Genomic DNA, 19,943 nt, shown 5'->3' with positions numbered 1-19,943 from the left:
GTTACAATTAACTATACGTATAAATATAAATATATATATGAGAAAATATTTACGAGGATATAGAGCAGAGCGAAAGGGTGAATGCGATTTTAACAACGAGACTCCCGCGCGATACATTTCTCATCGAATGCAATATTAAAAGAGCATCGAATCGCGGTTAAAAAAAGAAACCTGAGGAAAAAAGTTGAAAAAAAAAGAAAAAAGCAACTAAAAAAGAAAAAGCGGAAAAAGAAATATAAGTAGAGAATCTGAGTCGTCTGAAACCCTGTGGCAACAGGGTCGTACGATTAATAATGAAACGTCAAGGCAAACCTCGTAGAGAGAAGGAGAGAGAGAGATAGAGATAGAGAGGCAAAACTCCTGGAAATGAAGCGTGTGCCCCAGTTTCACGAGGCCTGAGTAGTCTTATTGTGATATTAATCTACCACTGTCTTTTACGTAGATCTCTGATATTAAGAAGTAAACAATCGTTATAATTAATGATTTTTTTTTTCTCTTCATTCTTTACTATTAATCATTATTTTGTTTTCTCTTTATATGATTATCGCTCTCGCTATTATCGCAAGAATTATAATAATTACGATATTAATGAATTTATCCAATGAGTAAAAACACACGCAGAGAGATAACATATTGTTATTATTAATATTATTATTATTATTATCGTGTAAGAGTTGTACAGACAATTGATTAAGCCCTCAAAATCCAGCAGTTCACAGCATGCGTTCGAATTTTTATCCACTTTGTTTTTTCTTGTTCTTATCGTTAAAAAAAAAATCCCCAGTCGCTTAAACCTTCTCGATCACCGTTTTTCTTCGCATGATTCTTTTTTTCGCCGCAACTATAGCGATACCGTATGATGTCGCTTATCGAAAAGGACAAAATGGTCGTTTTCTTATTAATCGCTTGAATTCTCGTCTATTTATACATGTGTTTTTAACTATGTTAGCAAACCTTAATCAGAAGTCGCATCTCCTCTTCGCGTATCGAGCGATTATACATTAAAGAAAAGAAAGGAAAAATTAAGATCAAGGGTATATTCGCGACAGCGCGAACGAAGTACGTCATTTTTTAGGTTAATGCGAAGGATTTGAAGGGATAACCTCTGTACCGTGTAACATACGTTGCCTGAGATACATACACGCATACATACACATACATAGATACAGACAAAAACTAAAATAAAAGAAGAGTTTCCGCTCGGTGTTCAAAAATCGTGATGAAAGTTCAACTAAAAAAACGAGAAGAGAATATACTCGTAGATATTATGGTAAATATCATTAGCGTTATTCGTACAACGTGTAACTGCTCGTTATTAGCGACCCGTCGAACACACATACATACATACACACACACACAGCCGTGTGTGCTCTTATTTTTGCGTTTCGACTGGTCCCCTGAGATACACATATACATACACATATAAAGTAAAAGCTGCTTCTTCTTATACGAATTTAAGCGTAAGTTGTCTTCGAGCATTTCGTCGCTGAGCCTCCTCGAGAGGCAATGATGGGTTCGGATGTTCAGAATCGTGTGTAAAAAGTGGGAGAAAAAGGATAATTTGCGTGACAAAGACTGAAGTAATAAAAGCGTCATTACGTAGAATTTTATTTAAAGGCTTTTATTTGAAAGTGTAACGTCGATCATTCATAACCACGATAAGATACCATTTTTCTCATGTTGTACATTTTATTGTATTACGTTAACCGAATGATCACAGCCTGAAACGCATTTTCTATTTCGACGATTTTATCGCGTCCCGAAGAGAATAATTTGATGCAATTCGATCACAAAACAGCGGCAGTAGCATGGGTTTTTAGTAGTTACGGCAATCTTTGACAGTTGTGCATGTTTCCTCTGACAAGATACGCCCTTGATACGTTCAAACACCTCGAAATAATATTTTTAACAAAGCACACACTTTTTGTGAGTGTTCGCTTGGTAAAGCTCGCGTCAAAATTTCGTACATTACGTAACGGAAGACAACTTACATCGTAAAAAGAATAAATGGGAGCACTATGAAATATGTTAAGGACAGTTTAATAGTTATAGGATGAAGTATTCAAAGGATATAAAAATACCTTCGTTGTTTTTGATGTAGAAAAGAAGAAACTATTATTTACAATGAATGGAATTTATATTTCAGACCACCAGAATTTTCAGTGTTCTTTCTGTTTTCTAACCATGTTACAAAAGTAGGAAGAAAGGACTCGAACAGAGAATAATGAAAATTTAAATTAGAATTCTCAAAATATTACGAATCACTTTTGTAACAAATTTTTCATGCTTTCGGAAACAATTGAAACACATTCGGATACTTTTGTTCAAATACCTCATCCTACAAAACTTTATTGTTTGAAAGGGAAAAACGAAAAATGAACCCGCATTTTATGCATCCACCTTATGTATTGCACGTATTTGAAATATTTGGCGGGTTCGTAAGTCGTCCGAAATCAGATTGGTTGATCAGAACGCGTAACGAACGGTTCTAAATTCACAGGCGTCACCGGCACGAGACTAAGAGAGAGAGCTGCCCATGGAAGCACTTTGTTCGAGTGTAGGCAGAGCGGCGAGTCCAACATTTAACGAGCGTAGTATCTTAAGCCAACGTACACTACACATACATCCACTCTCACATACACACAGATTTATAGTGAAACAAGAAATATCAAATTGTGTATAATAACTGACATTAACAAGACGTGTGTGCGACCGTATGCATGTGTGTGTGAGAGCAGCAAACGCAAGAAAAGGAAAGAAACAGAAAAACAAGAAAGGTACACCAGAGAGAAAGAGAAGGGAGAGAGAGCGCGAAAGAGGGTGTGTGTGAGAGAGAGAGAATGTGTTCAGCGAGAATGCGTTACATTACCGCATATACATATATACATATACGATTTTACGTGTTAAGTAACCCACGCGGAAGCGAATAAAAAACGAGTTAAATATAGGGTATCCATTTAGAGAATAAATAGAGAAGACCGTTCGAACAACGTAGCTCCAGTAAAATGGAGTCCCCCCTGCTCCCCTTTACTCTTCCCACCACCCCTGGAACTGTACAGTCGTGTGTCGATTAAATCGTTCGCAGAGAAACATTCGACACGATAGGAAAACAATTTTTCTTACACGACGTATATTTATCGTTGAAATCATAAATGTCTCTCGCAATGATAATCTGGTCGTACAATGTGTTCCATGAATTTATTGTTCATCGAATACGATGAACTGCCCGCTATTTTGCACGCGAGAGTATGTTCAGTGTCCAATGTAGAAGTAAAGGCATTAAGTGCTTAAGTGAATAGTTACCAGGCATTTAATCGACGAGCGTGCCAAGCGAAAAAAAAAAGGAACATTCTATTCGCGTTGGTTTTGACATGTGTGAACGGTTTAATGGAAGTCAATTGAACACATTTGGCGCGAAAAATTGCGAGCACGAAAAACACGAGAGGAGATTAAATTGACAGAGAGCCAGATGTGTTTCTGTTCCCTCTGTGCTTTTTCTCGTACGAATTGTTCGCGCCGATTGTACAGTCTCCTTGAGTTTTTAGTTGTGTTCACTATATTGTATACAGTGGGATCAAATTACATGCGTAGGATCGACTAATCTACGTAAAGTGACCGATTTGCGTTCAGCACGTGTATGCGCAGAATCATGTACTTGCGCATGCGTATGTGTGCCCACGCGAGACAAAATGTATGCTTAAAAGTAAACAAAACAAAAAAAAAAAGTGAAGTATACTTTCATTAGAAATAAAAAGAATTTAAAAAAGAATTATAGAACAAAGAGGTGTTTGAGCATGAATAATCAGTCGACGTATCCTCTAAAACGAAAAATTCTTATGTCAGATTGGATTAGAGAGAATCATGGCCGTCTCGTGATCCAGGTTTCTCCAGGTTGACAATTAGCCGGAATAACGTGGACGAACACACAGCAGTCGCTTTCTAGTCCTAGAAAACGTGTGTTACGGAAAGAAAAGGGGGATGGTCTCTAAAAAGGTCTAAACTCTACGAGAACAAAAAGAAAGAAAAACTCTCTTTCAGGCTTCAGCGTGGAATGCTCTTAGCAAATATCTGTTAGTACAGCGTGTAACTAATTATCGAGTTAACGACGTGATTAGATCTATTGAATTCAATTAGATAGTAACTGTGCATAACATGGCGAGATCGTTGCCATCGCCACGACCGTCCCTTTTCCCCCTCCCTCATTGCCGATGCAACATCGACACGTAGCCTTCAATCGATCTTATAAAATAATCATTCTTAGTATATCCCGATAGGACAATCACGAACGACAGTTTTGTGTTAGAAAATTCTTGTAGTTAAGCATTTATAAAAATTCTAGTAGTAAATATTATTCTCTTTTAACAAAATCATGGACTTGTTTTTCTAAAATATATCAAATTTCCCGAGTAATCCTAAACTGCAATACTTTCTAATTGTTTTTAGAGCATGGTTACGGAATTATTGTGTTACGTTTCGAAATATTTCTTGAATCGAGTCAAGGCTATTTTTGACAAGACCACACTCAATGATCAAAGCCTTAGCTTGTTCGGCTAACGGCATGATTACTGTCTAAGAACGCAAGATAGAACTACAATAAGAACAATTTGAAGAGTGCAGGTGTTCGGAAAGCAATCAAAAATAGTAATTGTATAAATTAATTTAATTGAAAAATAGCAATTTTTCCAAACTAATTTTACTCTGGAAAGCATTTCTGAAGCACTAGTTTCGAAAAGATGACGTATACTTTTATCAATAAACTCTTAAAGTACACTTAGAAACTGAGAATGTAATATTACTTCGAATTTCCACAAAATATACTTCTCAATGATTTTATCGATTCTATGCTTTCCTGGCAACTCAGTTCAGGATGGTAATGTGAGAATGTTTAACAACTTCTTAATGATATTGTGTGGATGTTGCGTTCTTCGACAGCTACTTTTCGATGTTATTCCAAAGACGCTGTGCTTACCTGGCAGCTGAGTTCCTGGTTGACGATGATGTGTTGGTGTGAAGGCTCGAAGGACCAAAATGTTACCAAATGCGATGTTACTTTGGAATATTGTACCGTGATTGAACGTATATGCATATAGATATGAAAATTATTAATCAACTTGTAATGAGCTTTGCAAAAAAAGAAGAGGTGAAATATGATGGAAACGGGAGGGGGAAAGGATATTCACAGATAGACGAAATATGGAAAGGAATGCGAGGAAGAGAGAGTGAGAGAGAGAGAGCGCGCGAGAATGAGAGCGAGAGAGCAGGAATTGATAATGATTTGTAACTCGGCGTTGAACAGCAGGGAAAGACCTTGTTATATCGTGTAAGTACGAGTTCGTCAATTTCTGCCCAACTTAATTATAGTGAACGAAGAGAAGAATTGCTAATAATAAAATGATTATGATAATGACATTAGTATATGTAACTATACAATACTGAAGCATCATCATCTTTTGTATCATTTGTTCGTTTGTTTTTATCTTACTGCGTTTGTCTTTCATTATTAATGCAATACCAAGATGACTCGGTTTCGACACGGTATCTTGTGTGTAAATATATACTAATAAAAAATACAAACATAATACCATTGTCTTTGTATCATTATCCCACTGTCAAGATGTTTGCTAAATAAGGATAATAACTGGAATCATCGCGCTCATTCAGGTACGTTTTAGGATCAATGTTAAGATGGTTTATTTAATGTATTGGTATTAAATACATAATTTATATGAGAAAGAAACGTAGTACGCTCAGCGTAATAATAAGTACAAATTACCTGCAGTTATTACACTGATCATTTTCAATGTCGATAAAAATTAAATAAAGTCGGAAATCGGTAAAAAAAAAATTATGCCTTGTATACAAATGAAACAATGCTCGATAAATTTTAATAATACAAGAAGAATAGAAAAGAAAAAACAAGTAGAAAGTCATTTTAGAGCAGATTACATCGTTTCTGAGATTTTTAACAGATAGAAGGCACAGGATGCAATGTTACATACATATACATACAATATAATTAACATTATTCAGCATATGTACATTTTAGTACTTTATCTGAAATTGCATTCCTTTAGGATATGCATTCTACAAACGTAAATTTCTAGTAATATATTAGTAAATGACTTAAGTAGCTGCTGGAGATCATTGCATGCATAAGAATAAACACAGATGTATATGTATGCTAATTTGCATTTGATTATTCGAAACCTTGAGGTAAAAGTCAAAATCTTGTTGTCCCAATGCTACCTCCTTCTTTCTCCTTTTTGTGTCTTTCGTTTTTCCTTCTTCTCTTCTCTCAACTGTTTTTGTTTTTCTCTAAATTAAAAAGGTATGTGTGTATACATCAACAACAATACAGTCATAATTTTTTTATATTTGACATGATGGACAATTTATTATAAACCTACCTGTCTTCTTTGTCCTTCTCCTTTTTCTTTTGACTTTCTAACTTTGCCTTTCCTCTTTTTTCTCTCTCCTGTTGTATTATTGCAGCTGCATTTGTATTCTTCTCAATTCCACAATCTCCTCCACTTGCACCATCCTCCTCTCCATCTCCTTCACTGTTTTCTTCATCTGACATTTGACTATATTGTGCAAGAATCACATCCCTTATTTTCTTCTCTTCCTCTGTGTAACTTTTTTGCGTCGTAGTCGGCAGAGACTGAGATTCCAGCATTCGCGCCAATCTGACATCCACATCTTCCACTGGTACTTTTGCAGTAGAAACCTCTTCAACAGGTAGCCATTCGGCCCAAGCTTTCAATATTTCCGTCACATGTTTACTAATGTTATCGTCCTAAAAACCAACGACATTAAATATTATATATCACGAAATGAAAAGTGTTATTCGTAATGTCATTCAATTACATGTTACAGAATATCGCCGAATTATTGGGATCCTAACGAATACGGCGAATATGTCGACGACATCTAAGCATGCATGCACGAACATGAAATGCATAACGTGTCCAATTTGAGGACACACATACTAGTTGACGACAGAAAGAATAATAATAGCACTACTGTTATTTTCGACCAGCTGATAGACATCGGCTACGAACAGCAAGCATATTCTAACCTCACAATCCATGTGCTCCTCACCGTTATGCCCGCGAGTATGCTTTCAAGGGCTTCGGTCTTCTCATCCTCCGTTTCGTCTCCCTCTAAAATTCCTTTGATGTACGACCCAAATACACCTTCGTCAGTATTTAAAGCCTGCAATTTCTTGCTAAGCCAACTGTCGAAAGAATTCGTCGCGACCGCCATGTTCGCCTTTTTCAACTTTCCATGTCTTCCAGTTGGCAACACGCTCAAAGCCGCACGCCGCACTGAACGTTTCTAATAAATCTCATACAAGTATAATTGCACGTTAAAGAACTTCGAGAAGCTCGTTATCAAGGAATATATTTTTTTCACAACAGTATCATTTTTTCCATTATGTTGCTGCTCGTGAAAAGTTCAATTTGTTAATTATTATAATTACTCTTTCCTGTGCGCATTACGCGCGATAAGTCTGAACGCAAGTATCGAATTACAAAAGTATATTTTGGGGGAATATAAATAGTGATTGTCAAGCCAAACTTACACTGAATAATGTTAAATTAAAATATTCAAAGGGTTTACATAAAATAACGGTACTGCAAGATATTGCAAAGTGTGAAATTGGAATATCCAAAGAAAGAACTTCTTATCTTAAAGAGTAAAGAATTGTAAGTTAACAAGCTATCTTTAAATTATGTAATAATGTTACAATCACAGACGATGTTCAGAATAGACCTATCATCTTCTGAGACTTTATTATGTCTCACGTTCTGAAATAGCGATCGTGTAAAAAATCAGAGGTTTTGTTACGCCCTCTACGAGAGTAGAGCGGTGAATTTGGGAATTATATGCAATCCAACCATCGAAGATGGTAAAGTCGACAAATAAAAAACATTCTCTTTTCTTAAATCTGCATATAAAGATATTATACATATTTACATAAATATATTGGATTCCGTGGAGAGAACTTTGACGATCACTCGAAAGCAATAGGACACACACATGGGATGAATTATTTACTAATAAAAAATTATGTTCTCATATCTTTATTATAGTATAATGTATTAAAGATCACCATCTCGCGTTTGGCTTCGCGAACTAACGACTCGTTACTAGCATAACAGAATATAAACAGAGGTATTAGACAAGGAAAGCACTAGTGTGCGACAAGGACAGAGAGAGAACGTTTCCTATTGGCTGGCGGGCCGATAGACTCCATCTTGCAGAGCCTCGATCAAGTTGGCCTGTGAAAAATCATTAATAACTCGATAATTACGATTATTTTGTGAACTTTTAGAATTGAAGAATGCAGTGTGGACCTTCAGCAACTTTCTCATATAGATTTTAGTGCTCTAAACCCTTCCAATACTTAGTTATTAATAATTTTAGCTCGGAATGTCGGGAACGATACCGCATACCGTTAAGTACATTTGCGGTTTTTCAGTAATTTCACAGCTTTCTACTAAATTCTCGTGCAACTAACTATACGCATCTGAAAGGCAACTCCTTTAGCTACATTCTCATATAACTTTTATTAATATATTCGATTTAGTTTACGAGTTATTAAACATTATGTGAGAGAGTCCCCTATTCATCGTACTCCAGTATAGTCAACTGTAATGAACAATTGCTAATATCTAATAAACCATACTACTTACGGTTCTAAACTAATTGCAGAATATAAATAACAGTCTATTCTATATTCTACATGCTTGAAAGTGCATAATAAATCATGCTTTTCCATTGAAATAATGAAAATGCATTACGCTTGAATGCGACGGGTGTAATACTCACCTAAAGAATGTTAAATAACTATCAAACCATAAGGGATATGTTAATAAAAATTATATGAGAATATAGCCAAAGGAGTTACCTTTCAGACGCATATAGTTAGTTGCATGAGAATTTAGCAAAAAGCTATGAAATTATTGAAAAACCATAAAAGTACCTGACGGTATGCGGTATTATTCCCGACATCACGTACTAAATTGTTAATAACTAATTATTGAAAGAACTTAGAGCCTTAAAAATTATATGTGAAAGTTGCCGAAGGTCCACACTTCATTCTTCAATACTAAAAGTTCATAGAATCATCGTAATTATTGAGTTATTAACGATTTTTCCCTGGTCGACTTGATGTTGCGTAAGGGACTGTCGCATTGTTCCCGACAACTCGTGCAACAAATATTAATAACTAATTATTGAAAGGACTTAGAGCCTTAAAAATAATATGTGAAAGTTGCCGAAGGTCCACACTTCATTCTTCAATACTAAAAGTTCATAGAATCATCGTAATTATTGAGTTATTAACGATTTTTCCCTGGTCGACTTGATGTTGCGAAAGGGACTGTCGTATCTTTTCTGACATCCCGCGCAACAAATATTAATAACTAATTACTGAAAGGACTTAGAGCCATAAAAATTATATATGAAAGTTGCTGAAGATCCACACTTCATTCTTTAATACTAAAAGTTCATAGAATCGTCATAATTATTGAGTTATTAATGATTTTTCATCGACCGGCTTGATTTAGGGCCTGGGAGGTGGAGCTTAGTGGCCCGCGGGCCAATAGGAAACGTTTTCTCTCTATCCTTGTCGCACACTAGTTCGTTCCTTGTCTAATACCTCTGTTTATATTCTGTGTTCCTAGTAATGAGTTGTTAGTTCGTGAAGCCAAACACGAGATGACGTTAATGTCGCCTTTCAATATTTTCTGTCCTTATCTATCCCTATTGCTTTCCTTGTCAAACACACGGCACTATTGCTATCCTTATCTACCGCTATTAGTATCCTTATCTCTCTTCGCTATTGCTATCCTCGTTACTTTTATTGTATTTAATTGATACTTATAATAAATTTCTAATTGTTTTAACATTACTAATAGGGTAGATAGTAAAATACAGTTTCTGCTTTATTTTCAAAGATTTTAATTATAGAAAAATTAGTATTTCCTGTCACAAAACAATTTGGATAGTTGTTTATAATTATTGGAAGTCTTACATAATATTATTGCATGCTTTAACTTAACGAAACAGCTTAATGTATTCATTTCACATTGAATTAACAATTGTATGCAGTAGATTAGTTAGAAATTGTTTATAACTTTTATTAAAAATTGAGAAATTAATGTTCTGTTTGTATGTATAACAAATGAAACTTTCAAGCTATCACAGAACAAACAAATGCGATTATTTGTCAAAGAATCAATGATTTATTGTAAGTATTGTATGTTACAATATACCACTATTGTTTGACAGCATTTTACAGTCAATTTAATTCTCCCTTATACACCACGTCCATCTTCTTTTGCAAACATATCGTTATGGATATCGTTAGAAACGCGTAATAATCAAAGAAATCCCAAAATTCGATCGGTGAATGAGGTATTTTACGTGACGGGAATAAATAAATTTGCTGGGTGCTTAAACGACAATTTTTTATTTGGTTCAACACTTTATTTGTAATTTCATACTTATGTACATTTAGTTCTAATTCCAACCACTACTAACGATGTAATCTTATTCTATGCTGAATTGGTAACGTTGGAAGTGACATGAAAATGGTAAGGGGGCTCTAGAGCCCCCGTCGGCGTAGGACAGAAAACTGTATTGAGTGATAGGTTTATTCTGTATCTCGTCTGTGGCTACAATTTTAACAAAGTTGTGATAAGATATTAATGGTAAATAAAAAAATCGCTTATCGATGCGCGATAACAGTTTCTGTACTAAAAATAAATATTGCTCTTGGCTGACAAATCAAGTTTAATAAATAATTATCATTTGTGCAGCATAACAATCAGTAAACACATCTCGTTTTGTAGCATTCGAAGTATCTCCATGAAAATCTTATTTAGCAGCCAGGAAAGGTGTTCTTTTTTATATTATATTTCCACCTTTCACCGTCAGATGGTGATGCACACAATTTTACCAAAAATTAATTTTCTCTAAATTTAAATATTTACGAATATGTATTTATCGTACAACATAAGTATTATTGCTTAAAAGTCTCTAATTATATAATATACAAAGAATAAAAATCACTATACATAGCTATGCTGCGTTTCTGCGACAAACTTTGTAGTATCTACACATAATTTCAAATGAATCATATACCTACCCTTCTCCTAAGAAAATAATAATTTCTATATTTTTCAACCACAACATTGTACACGTATTCTACTCGTAATCATGCACCGTACATATATGAACCTCGATAAAACGAAAATGTTCAAAGAAGCAACATTGCATTCGTTCATTTCGCTCACCCTAAAATCCACTTTCCCTTATCATCAGCCAGTTCTGTCTCAACAACGATCCTGCCACGTATTTCGTTACCATCACGTCTCTATTGTGACAGTACTTTATCTCAGTTACTGTAAACGACTATCGATTCCAAGCGGGGATGCTAATTTAATATTGGAATTACTCTGCACTCGAATCGTTGTTAGTCCATCGCAGTTATTCAGGCATCGATACCGATCGCAGACGCATCGCGAATTCCTTCCTGACAATGTGGAACTACTTGCTTGCATCGTGCCTCGTGTTATTCGTGTCGTTGCTGTACCATTTTTATTTCAACGGTCCGGCCAGCATTGTCGAGCGTCCCAACACGCATTACGATTACATAATCGGTAAGTAGAGAAGCAACCTCTTCATCCGGTAGTGTCGATGACTGCGATACCGTTCGAGTTCTATCTTCACGTAAAAGGGAAGTGCTTGCAATGAATTCAACTAATCCTTCGATCTATGACCATATTCGGTCGATACAGGTTGGTGTAACGTCTCTGAAGGTTATGTGGCAAATCGGATTTCGAAGTAAACTTGGCTGATGCAATTTATGAGAAATATTGTAGTAATAAGTGCACATATTTTATATTTGTTTCGTCGTTTTTTACTCCTTTAAGTAGAAGGTAGGTTTCAATAGAGTTTTCAATAGATCGTGAAAAGTGAACGTTCACGTTAAGATATGCGTAATGTAAAAAAGAGTGTATTATGTCAAGTATTGTTAACTGAAACGCAGTTTTCAAGACTAAATTTGAGTTGAAGTTGGAGAATAGAATTCACGTTTATTACAAATGTAAAACTTGATTTTTTAATATCTTGAACATAATCTGCACCACGAGTGTGACACGTTATTATACGCGTAAGACAAGAGGTTAGGAGGATTCTTTCAGGCTTTGTTACAAGATTAGTATTAGTCATTACTGGTTAGTATTGGTCGGTACTTAATATTTGAATGATTTTACTGGCAAAGTTGGTGCTGGAACAGCAGGATGCGTACTAGCATCACGTCTTTCTGGAATTTCGAACGTGACCGTGTTGGTGGTCGAAGCTGGAGGACATTTTGGATGGGTGTCGACTGTTCCAATTTTGGCGCCAGTTATGCAAGGGACTGACGTTGATTGGTCGTATTCCACGGAACCGCAAATGTTCTCGTCGAAAGGATTTTGGAACAATGTAAATGGAAATCAGCCATAAAGGCTATTATAGAAATTGCAATTTTTCGTATTAAAATTATTTAAAAATTCAACAATATTTGTCTTCAAAGTTTCTACTTTAATTTATATACTCTTTTCGCGTTTACAATTTTATCAGAAGAAGTGTATGAAATTTTGTAAGAAATGCTAAAGTCGACGAAATTTTTGGGCGACAAGCGTCTATAATAATAACAACACTCGATCTCGTCATAGGTACAAAAGGTTCCAAGAGGTAAAGGGTTGGGCGGCAGCGGCCAGATGAATCATTTGGTTCACTCCTTTGGAAAGCCGGAAGATTACAAAGTCTGGCCTAAGGGATGGTCACATGCCGATCTACTTCCGTATTTTAAAAAGGTGTCCGATATCATGAACGTAATGTCCAGCCCGGAGGAGGAATATCTGGCGGAAGCTTTTCTCATGGCGGAAGAATCGTTGAAGTTGAATAATGTGACTTTACAAAAGGGGCTGTTCACTACTAAAAGAGGTTCCCGTTGGAGCACGTTTAACGCGCATTTACAAAACGCTTGGAACAGAAGGAACTTACACATTTTGATGAACACGCTGGTCTCGAAAGTGAGATTTTATCGTATCTTTATTTTAAAAATTCTAAAAAGCAGAACAATTGTTGAAATAATTTGTTAGAAATCGATAGATCGAAACGAGAAGATAATTGTTTATTTGTAATTCTTTTTTAAATAGTTCAACTTGCGGTACTTCTTCGGCGAAAAATGAAATTAGTAGAAATGTTTCAGAAGTGTTTTTCCTTGCGGGGAGAAAAGAAGCGGATCGGTGAATTGAATATGTTCCAGATACTTTTCAAAGAGAACTCAATCGCAGACGGGATCAAGGTGATTTACAAAGATGGATCGGTGGGAAAGATTGCCGCGAGGAAAGAGGTGATTCTTTGCGCCGGTGCTATCAATACGCCTCAATTGCTTTTGCTTTCGGGAATCGGGCCAGCCGAAGATCTTGACAAATTCCAGGTGATGGATCGTTGGATCTTTTCTTTTCTCTAGAATGAAATGAACAATTGCTAATATCTAATAAACCATACTACTTACGGTTCTAAACTAATTGCAGAATATAAATAACAGTCTATTCTATATTCTACATGCTTGAAAGTGCATAATAAATCATGCTTTTCCATTGAAATAATGAAAATGCATTACGCTTGAATGCGACGGGTGTAATACTCACCTAAAGAATGTTAAATAACTATCAAACCATAAGGGATATGTTAATAAAAATTATATGAGAATATAGCCAAAGGAGTTACCTTTCAGACGCATATAGTTAGTTGCATGAGAATTTAGCAAAAAGCTATGAAATTATTGAAAAACCATAAAAGTACCTGACGGTATGCGGTATTATTCCCGACATCACGTACTAAATTGTTAATAACTAATTATTGAAAGAACTTAGAGCCTTAAAAATTATATGTGAAAGTTGCCGAAGGTCCACACTTCATTCTTCAATACTAAAAGTTCATAGAATCATCGTAATTATTGAGTTATTAACGATTTTTCCCTGGTCGACTTGATGTTGCGTAAGGGACTGTCGCATTGTTCCCGACAACTCGTGCAACAAATATTAATAACTAATTATTGAAAGGACTTAGAGCCTTAAAAATAATATGTGAAAGTTGCCGAAGGTCCACACTTCATTCTTCAATACTAAAAGTTCATAGAATCATCGTAATTATTGAGTTATTAACGATTTTTCCCTGGTCGACTTGATGTTGCGAAAGGGACTGTCGTATCTTTTCTGACATCCCGCGCAACAAATATTAATAACTAATTACTGAAAGGACTTAGAGCCATAAAAATTATATATGAAAGTTGCTGAAGATCCACACTTCATTCTTTAATACTAAAAGTTCATAGAATCGTCATAATTATTGAGTTATTAATGATTTTTCATCGACCGGCTTGATTTAGGGCCTGGGAGGTGGAGCTTAGTGGCCCGCGGGCCAATAGGAAACGTTTTCTCTCTATCCTTGTCGCACACTAGTTCGTTCCTTGTCTAATACCTCTGTTTATATTCTGTGTTCCTAGTAATGAGTTGTTAGTTCGTGAAGCCAAACACGAGATGACGTTAATGTCGCCTTTCAATATTTTCTGTCCTTATCTATCCCTATTGCTTTCCTTGTCAAACACACGGCACTATTGCTATCCTTATCTACCGCTATTAGTATCCTTATCTCTCTTCGCTATTGCTATCCTCGTTACTTTTATTGTATTTAATTGATACTTATAATAAATTTCTAATTGTTTTAACATTACTAATAGGGTAGATAGTAAAATACAGTTTCTGCTTTATTTTCAAAGATTTTAATTATAGAAAAATTAGTATTTCCTGTCACAAAACAATTTGGATAGTTGTTTATAATTATTGGAAGTCTTACATAATATTATTGCATGCTTTAACTTAACGAAACAGCTTAATGTATTCATTTCACATTGAATTAACAATTGTATGCAGTAGATTAGTTAGAAATTGTTTATAACTTTTATTAAAAATTGAGAAATTAATGTTCTGTTTGTATGTATAACAAATGAAACTTTCAAGCTATCACAGAACAAACAAATGCGATTATTTGTCAAAGAATCAATGATTTATTGTATGTATTGTATGTTACAATATACCACTATTGTTTGACAGCATTTTACAGTCAATTTAATTCTCCCTTATACACCACGTCCATCTTCTTTTGCAAACATATCGTTATGGATATCGTTAGAAACGCGTAATAATCAAAGAAATCCCAAAATTCGATCGGTGAATGAGGTATTTTACGTGACGGGAATAAATAAATTTGCTGGGTGCTTAAACGACAATTTTTTATTTGGTTCAACACTTTATTTGTAATTTCATACTTATGTACATTTAGTTCTAATTCCAACCACTACTAACGATGTAATCTTATTCTATGCTGAATTGGTAACGTTGGAAGTGACATGAAAATGGTAAGGGGGCTCTAGAGCCCCCGTCGGCGTAGGACAGAAAACTGTATTGAGTGATAGGTTTATTCTGTATCTCGTCTGTGGCTACAATTTTAACAAAGTTGTGATAAGATATTAATGGTAAATAAAAAAATCGCTTATCGATGCGCGATAACAGTTTCTGTACTAAAAATAAATATTGCTCTTGGCTGACAAATCAAGTTTAATAAATAATTATCATTTGTGCAGCATAACAATCAGTAAACACATCTCGTTTTGTAGCATTCGAAGTATCTCCATGAAAATCTTATTTAGCAGCCAGGAAAGGTGTTCTTTTTTATATTATATTTCCACCTTTCACCGTCAGATGGTGATGCACACAATTTTACCAAAAATTAATTTTCTCTAAATTTAAATATTTACGAATATGTATTTATCGTACAACATAAGTATTATTGCTTAAAAGTCTCTAATTATATAATATACAAAGAATAAAAATCACTATACATAGCTATGCTGCGTTTCTGCGACAAACTTTGTAGTATCTACACATAATTTCAAATGAATCATATACCTACCCTTCTCCTAAGAAAATAATAATTTCTATATTTTTCAACCACAACATTGTACACGTATTCTACTCGTAATCATGCACCGTACATATATGAACCTCGATAAAACGAAAATGTTCAAAGAAGCAACATTGCATTCGTTCATTTCGCTCACCCTAAAATCCACTTTCCCTTATCATCAGCCAGTTCTGTCTCAACAACGATCCTGCCACGTATTTCGTTACCATCACGTCTCTATTGTGACAGTACTTTATCTCAGTTACTGTAAACGACTATCGATTCCAAGCGGGGATGCTAATTTAATATTGGAATTACTCTGCACTCGAATCGTTGTTAGTCCATCGCAGTTATTCAGGCATCGATACCGATCGCAGACGCATCGCGAATTCCTTCCTGACAATGTGGAACTACTTGCTTGCATCGTGCCTCGTGTTATTCGTGTCGTTGCTGTACCATTTTTATTTCAACGGTCCGGCCAGCATTGTCGAGCGTCCCAACACGCATTACGATTACATAATCGGTAAGTAGAGAAGCAACCTCTTCATCCGGTAGTGTCGATGACTGCGATACCGTTCGAGTTCTATCTTCACGTAAAAGGGAAGTGCTTGCAATGAATTCAACTAATCCTTCGATCTATGACCATATTCGGTCGATACAGGTTGGTGTAACGTCTCTGAAGGTTATGTGGCAAATCGGATTTCGAAGTAAACTTGGCTGATGCAATTTATGAGAAATATTGTAGTAATAAGTGCACATATTTTATATTTGTTTCGTCGTTTTTTACTCCTTTAAGTAGAAGGTAGGTTTCAATAGAGTTTTCAATAGATCGTGAAAAGTGAACGTTCACGTTAAGATATGCGTAATGTAAAAAAGAGTGTATTATGTCAAGTATTGTTAACTGAAACGCAGTTTTCAAGACTAAATTTGAGTTGAAGTTGGAGAATAGAATTCACGTTTATTACAAATGTAAAACTTGATTTTTTAATATCTTGAACATAATCTGCACCACGAGTGTGACACGTTATTATACGCGTAAGACAAGAGGTTAGGAGGATTCTTTCAGGCTTTGTTACAAGATTAGTATTAGTCATTACTGGTTAGTATTGGTCGGTACTTAATATTTGAATGATTTTACTGGCAAAGTTGGTGCTGGAACAGCAGGATGCGTACTAGCATCACGTCTTTCTGGAATTTCGAACGTGACCGTGTTGGTGGTCGAAGCTGGAGGACATTTTGGATGGGTGTCGACTGTTCCAATTTTGGCGCCAGTTATGCAAGGGACTGACGTTGATTGGTCGTATTCCACGGAACCGCAAATGTTCTCGTCGAAAGGATTTTGGAACAATGTAAATGGAAATCAGCCATAAAGGCTATTATAGAAATTGCAATTTTTCGTATTAAAATTATTTAAAAATTCAACAATATTTGTCTTCAAAGTTTCTACTTTAATTTATATACTCTTTTCGCGTTTACAATTTTATCAGAAGAAGTGTATGAAATTTTGTAAGAAATGCTAAAGTCGACGAAATTTTTGGGCGACAAGCGTCTATAATAATAACAACACTCGATCTCGTCATAGGTACAAAAGGTTCCAAGAGGTAAAGGGTTGGGCGGCAGCGGCCAGATGAATCATTTGGTTCACTCCTTTGGAAAGCCGGAAGATTACAAAGTCTGGCCTAAGGGATGGTCACATGCCGATCTACTTCCGTATTTTAAAAAGGTGTCCGATATCATGAACGTAATGTCCAGCCCGGAGGAGGAATATCTGGCGGAAGCTTTTCTCATGGCGGAAGAATCGTTGAAGTTGAATAATGTGACTTTACAAAAGGGGCTGTTCACTACTAAAAGAGGTTCCCGTTGGAGCACGTTTAACGCGCATTTACAAAACGCTTGGAACAGAAGGAACTTACACATTTTGATGAACACGCTGGTCTCGAAAGTGAGATTTTATCGTACCTTTATTTTAAAAATTCTAAAAAGCAGAACAATTATTGAAATAATTTGTTAGAAGTCGATAGATCGAAACGAGAAGATAATTTTTTATTTGTAATTCTTTTTTAAATAGTTCAACTTGCGGTACTTCTTCGGCGAAAAATGAAATTAGTAGAAATGTTTCAGAAGTGTTTTTCCTTGCGGGGAGAAAAGAAGCGGATCGGTGAATTGAATATGTTCCAGATACTTTTCAAAGAGAACTCAATCGCAGACGGGATCAAGGTGATTTACAAAGATGGATCGGTGGGAAAGATTGCCGCGAGGAAAGAGGTGATTCTTTGCGCCGGTGCTATCAATACGCCTCAATTGCTTTTGCTTTCGGGAATCGGGCCAGCCGAAGATCTTGACAAATTCCAGGTGATGGATCGTTGGATCTTTTCTTTTCTCTAGAATGAATCTCTAAAACACCACTGAACGAATAATATATTTTTCATGCGAATGATACAAGAACGATTGTGAAATCTGAGAACAAAGGTATTTTTAGATACCGGTGGTGAGCAATCTTCCGGAAGTGGGCAAGAATCTTTTCGACCATTTTATGCTTCCGGTTTATGTTAATCTCGAGGCAAAAGTGAGCATGACTTTAGTGAAGCTACAAACGCTTCCTGAAGTACTCAATTACTTCGTTTTTGGAAGAGGTTAATTGTCTTTAATAGTCCTTTCTCCGTAGCTTACAACGCGTTATCTGTTTTATCATTTTGTTTCTTTTTGATCATTTCTCAGGATGGTACGCAACCAACGGTATAATGGCCGTTGGTCGAACCAATAATAGCGGTGTGATGCTTTTCGGAATGGGTTCCACCGAGGAGAGATTGTTAAAATCCATGTCTAATTACAAAACTGAGGTAAACACAGTTGTACAAATGTAAATGCAACGCTAAGTTTAATAAAAAACATTCTTACACTGTTTTGATAATCAACGATTAATAAATAAATGCACAGCCTTACAGGTCGATGTATCCATCGTACAACGACAGCTCACAGGAAGGATTTCTGTTCCTGTCGTTTTGTCTACAACCAAAGAGTCGCGGAAGCATTTCACTTAGGTCGAATAAAATTCGTCAACAACCGAGAATCGATCCTGCTTATCTTCAACAATACGACGACGTTCTGTGCACCCATCACGGTACACGGTTACAAAAACCGATTCTTTGCGATATCTCGAAGCTTCTCACGCGACCGTTTCCCTTTTCTACAATGCACTGTGCGTGACGAAGATGAATTTTTCAGCTGTAAATTTCGCGCTTCAGACGCTCGAAACACCAAAGTTTCGTGAATACGGCGCGAAGGTTCATCATCCTGATCTAGAAGAATGTCAACATCTGCCGCAAGACTATCGAAACGTCGAATATACGGAATGTGTGATGAGAGTTGGCGGACTCACGAGCTATCACATATGTGGCAGCTGTAGGATGGGTAGTGACGATCGTTCGGTCGTCGATGAGAAATTGCGGTACACGAAATTTCTATAGGACAATTTAGAGATAGAGTTGTCGTTTGTTAGATGTAACGACTAGTTCAAAGTTGGAAACAGACATTTCCATGAAATATAGCATATAATTTTTCTCAATTGAACGACGCAGCAAGTAACACCAGAAAGTTACAAGTATTTTTTTATTTCAGAGTGAGAGGCGTTAGTAGACTGAGAATAATAGACGCCAGTGTATTGCCATCTCCCATTTCTGGAAATCCGAATTCCGTCCTGATTGCCATGGCGGAACGAGCCAGCGAGTTAATCGCCGATCGTAAATTGAGTTAAAAAATAAAAATCCTGCTTATTGTGATTTAAATAGAAAAAGGAGTATATGGTCTGCAAGAGATCGTCGAGTTTTATTCATTGAATAACCGAGTTAATGTTAAACGATCCAGTAATACTATCTATATACATGCATACTGTTTCAAACAGTACGACGAATGAA

General features: G+C 35.9%; 4 protein-coding genes across 4 annotated transcripts in view; 3 read left to right on the top strand and 1 right to left on the bottom strand.

Moving 5' to 3' along the window:
• Positions 1–3,040, top strand: part of LOC108576681 (dual specificity tyrosine-phosphorylation-regulated kinase 4-like) — a 91,519-nt gene extending 88,479 nt beyond the window's left edge. Inside the window, exon 11 of the mRNA XM_017939725.1 lies at positions 2,501–3,040. Within this exon, the coding sequence (XP_017795214.1) occupies positions 2,501–2,586 (86 nt within the window). The 3' untranslated portion in view covers positions 2,587–3,040. The remainder of the gene's footprint in view (positions 1–2,500) is intronic.
• Positions 3,041–6,242: 3,202 nt separating this feature from the next.
• Positions 6,243–7,314, bottom strand: LOC108576679 (coiled-coil domain-containing protein 43). The gene is made up of 3 exons (XM_017939723.1): positions 7,102–7,314; positions 6,408–6,796; positions 6,243–6,315 (listed from the first exon to the last, which is right to left on the bottom strand). Exons 1-3 carry the CDS (start codon positions 7,264–7,266, stop codon positions 6,243–6,245), a joined length of 627 nt encoding a protein of 208 aa, XP_017795212.1. The 5' UTR covers positions 7,267–7,314.
• Positions 7,315–11,551: 4,237 nt separating this feature from the next.
• Positions 11,552–13,637, top strand: LOC108576673 (glucose dehydrogenase [FAD, quinone]-like). The gene is made up of 5 exons (XM_017939714.1): positions 11,552–11,672; positions 12,296–12,498; positions 12,732–13,091; positions 13,328–13,501; positions 13,599–13,637. The coding sequence occupies exons 1-5, from the start codon at positions 11,552–11,554 to the stop codon at positions 13,635–13,637; spliced, it is 897 nt and encodes a 298-aa protein (XP_017795203.1).
• A 2,794-nt stretch (positions 13,638–16,431) lies between these two features.
• Positions 16,432–19,783, top strand: LOC108576671 (neither inactivation nor afterpotential protein G-like). The gene is made up of 9 exons (XM_017939713.1): positions 16,432–16,552; positions 17,176–17,378; positions 17,612–17,971; positions 18,208–18,381; positions 18,509–18,662; positions 18,748–18,869; positions 18,967–19,150; positions 19,255–19,477; positions 19,648–19,783. Exons 1-9 carry the CDS (start codon positions 16,432–16,434, stop codon positions 19,781–19,783), a joined length of 1,677 nt encoding a protein of 558 aa, XP_017795202.1.
• The last annotated feature ends 160 nt before the right edge of the window (positions 19,784–19,943 follow it).

Source organism: Habropoda laboriosa, unplaced genomic scaffold, assembly GCF_001263275.1.
Source record: "Habropoda laboriosa isolate 0110345459 unplaced genomic scaffold, ASM126327v1 scaffold434, whole genome shotgun sequence".
In the NCBI taxonomy this organism is placed as follows: Eukaryota; Metazoa; Arthropoda; class Insecta; order Hymenoptera; family Apidae; genus Habropoda; species Habropoda laboriosa.
Note: the sequence above shows the minus strand (reverse complement) of the source record. Positions and strands in the feature narration are given on the sequence as shown.

What these genes read in the sequence shown, in the direction of transcription:
- LOC108576671 (XM_017939713.1), top strand. Translation starts at nt 16,432, where the DNA reads ATGTGGAACTACTTGCTTGCATCGTGCCTCGTGTTATTCGTGTCGTTG. An exon ending in GCATTACGATTACATAATCG is followed by an intron (nt 16,553 to 17,175) that starts GTAAGTAGAGAA and finishes TTACTGGCAAAG; the next exon opens with TTGGTGCTGGAACAGCAGGA. An exon ending in AAGATCTTGACAAATTCCAG is followed by an intron (nt 18,382 to 18,508) that starts GTGATGGATCGT and finishes AGGTATTTTTAG; the next exon opens with ATACCGGTGGTGAGCAATCT.
- LOC108576673 (XM_017939714.1), top strand. Translation starts at nt 11,552, where the DNA reads ATGTGGAACTACTTGCTTGCATCGTGCCTCGTGTTATTCGTGTCGTTG. An exon ending in CGAAAGGATTTTGGAACAAT is followed by an intron (nt 12,499 to 12,731) that starts GTAAATGGAAAT and finishes ATCTCGTCATAG; the next exon opens with GTACAAAAGGTTCCAAGAGG. An exon ending in AAGATCTTGACAAATTCCAG is followed by an intron (nt 13,502 to 13,598) that starts GTGATGGATCGT and finishes AACTAATTGCAG; the next exon opens with AATATAAATAACAGTCTATT.
- LOC108576679 (XM_017939723.1), bottom strand. Translation starts at nt 7,266, where the DNA reads ATGGCGGTCGCGACGAATTCTTTCGACAGTTGGCTTAGCAAGAAATTG. An exon ending in GCATACTCGCGGGCATAACG is followed by an intron (nt 6,797 to 7,101) that starts GTGAGGAGCACA and finishes GTTGGTTTTTAG; the next exon opens with GACGATAACATTAGTAAACA. An exon ending in GAGAAGGACAAAGAAGACAG is followed by an intron (nt 6,316 to 6,407) that starts GTAGGTTTATAA and finishes TTTTTAATTTAG; the next exon opens with AGAAAAACAAAAACAGTTGA.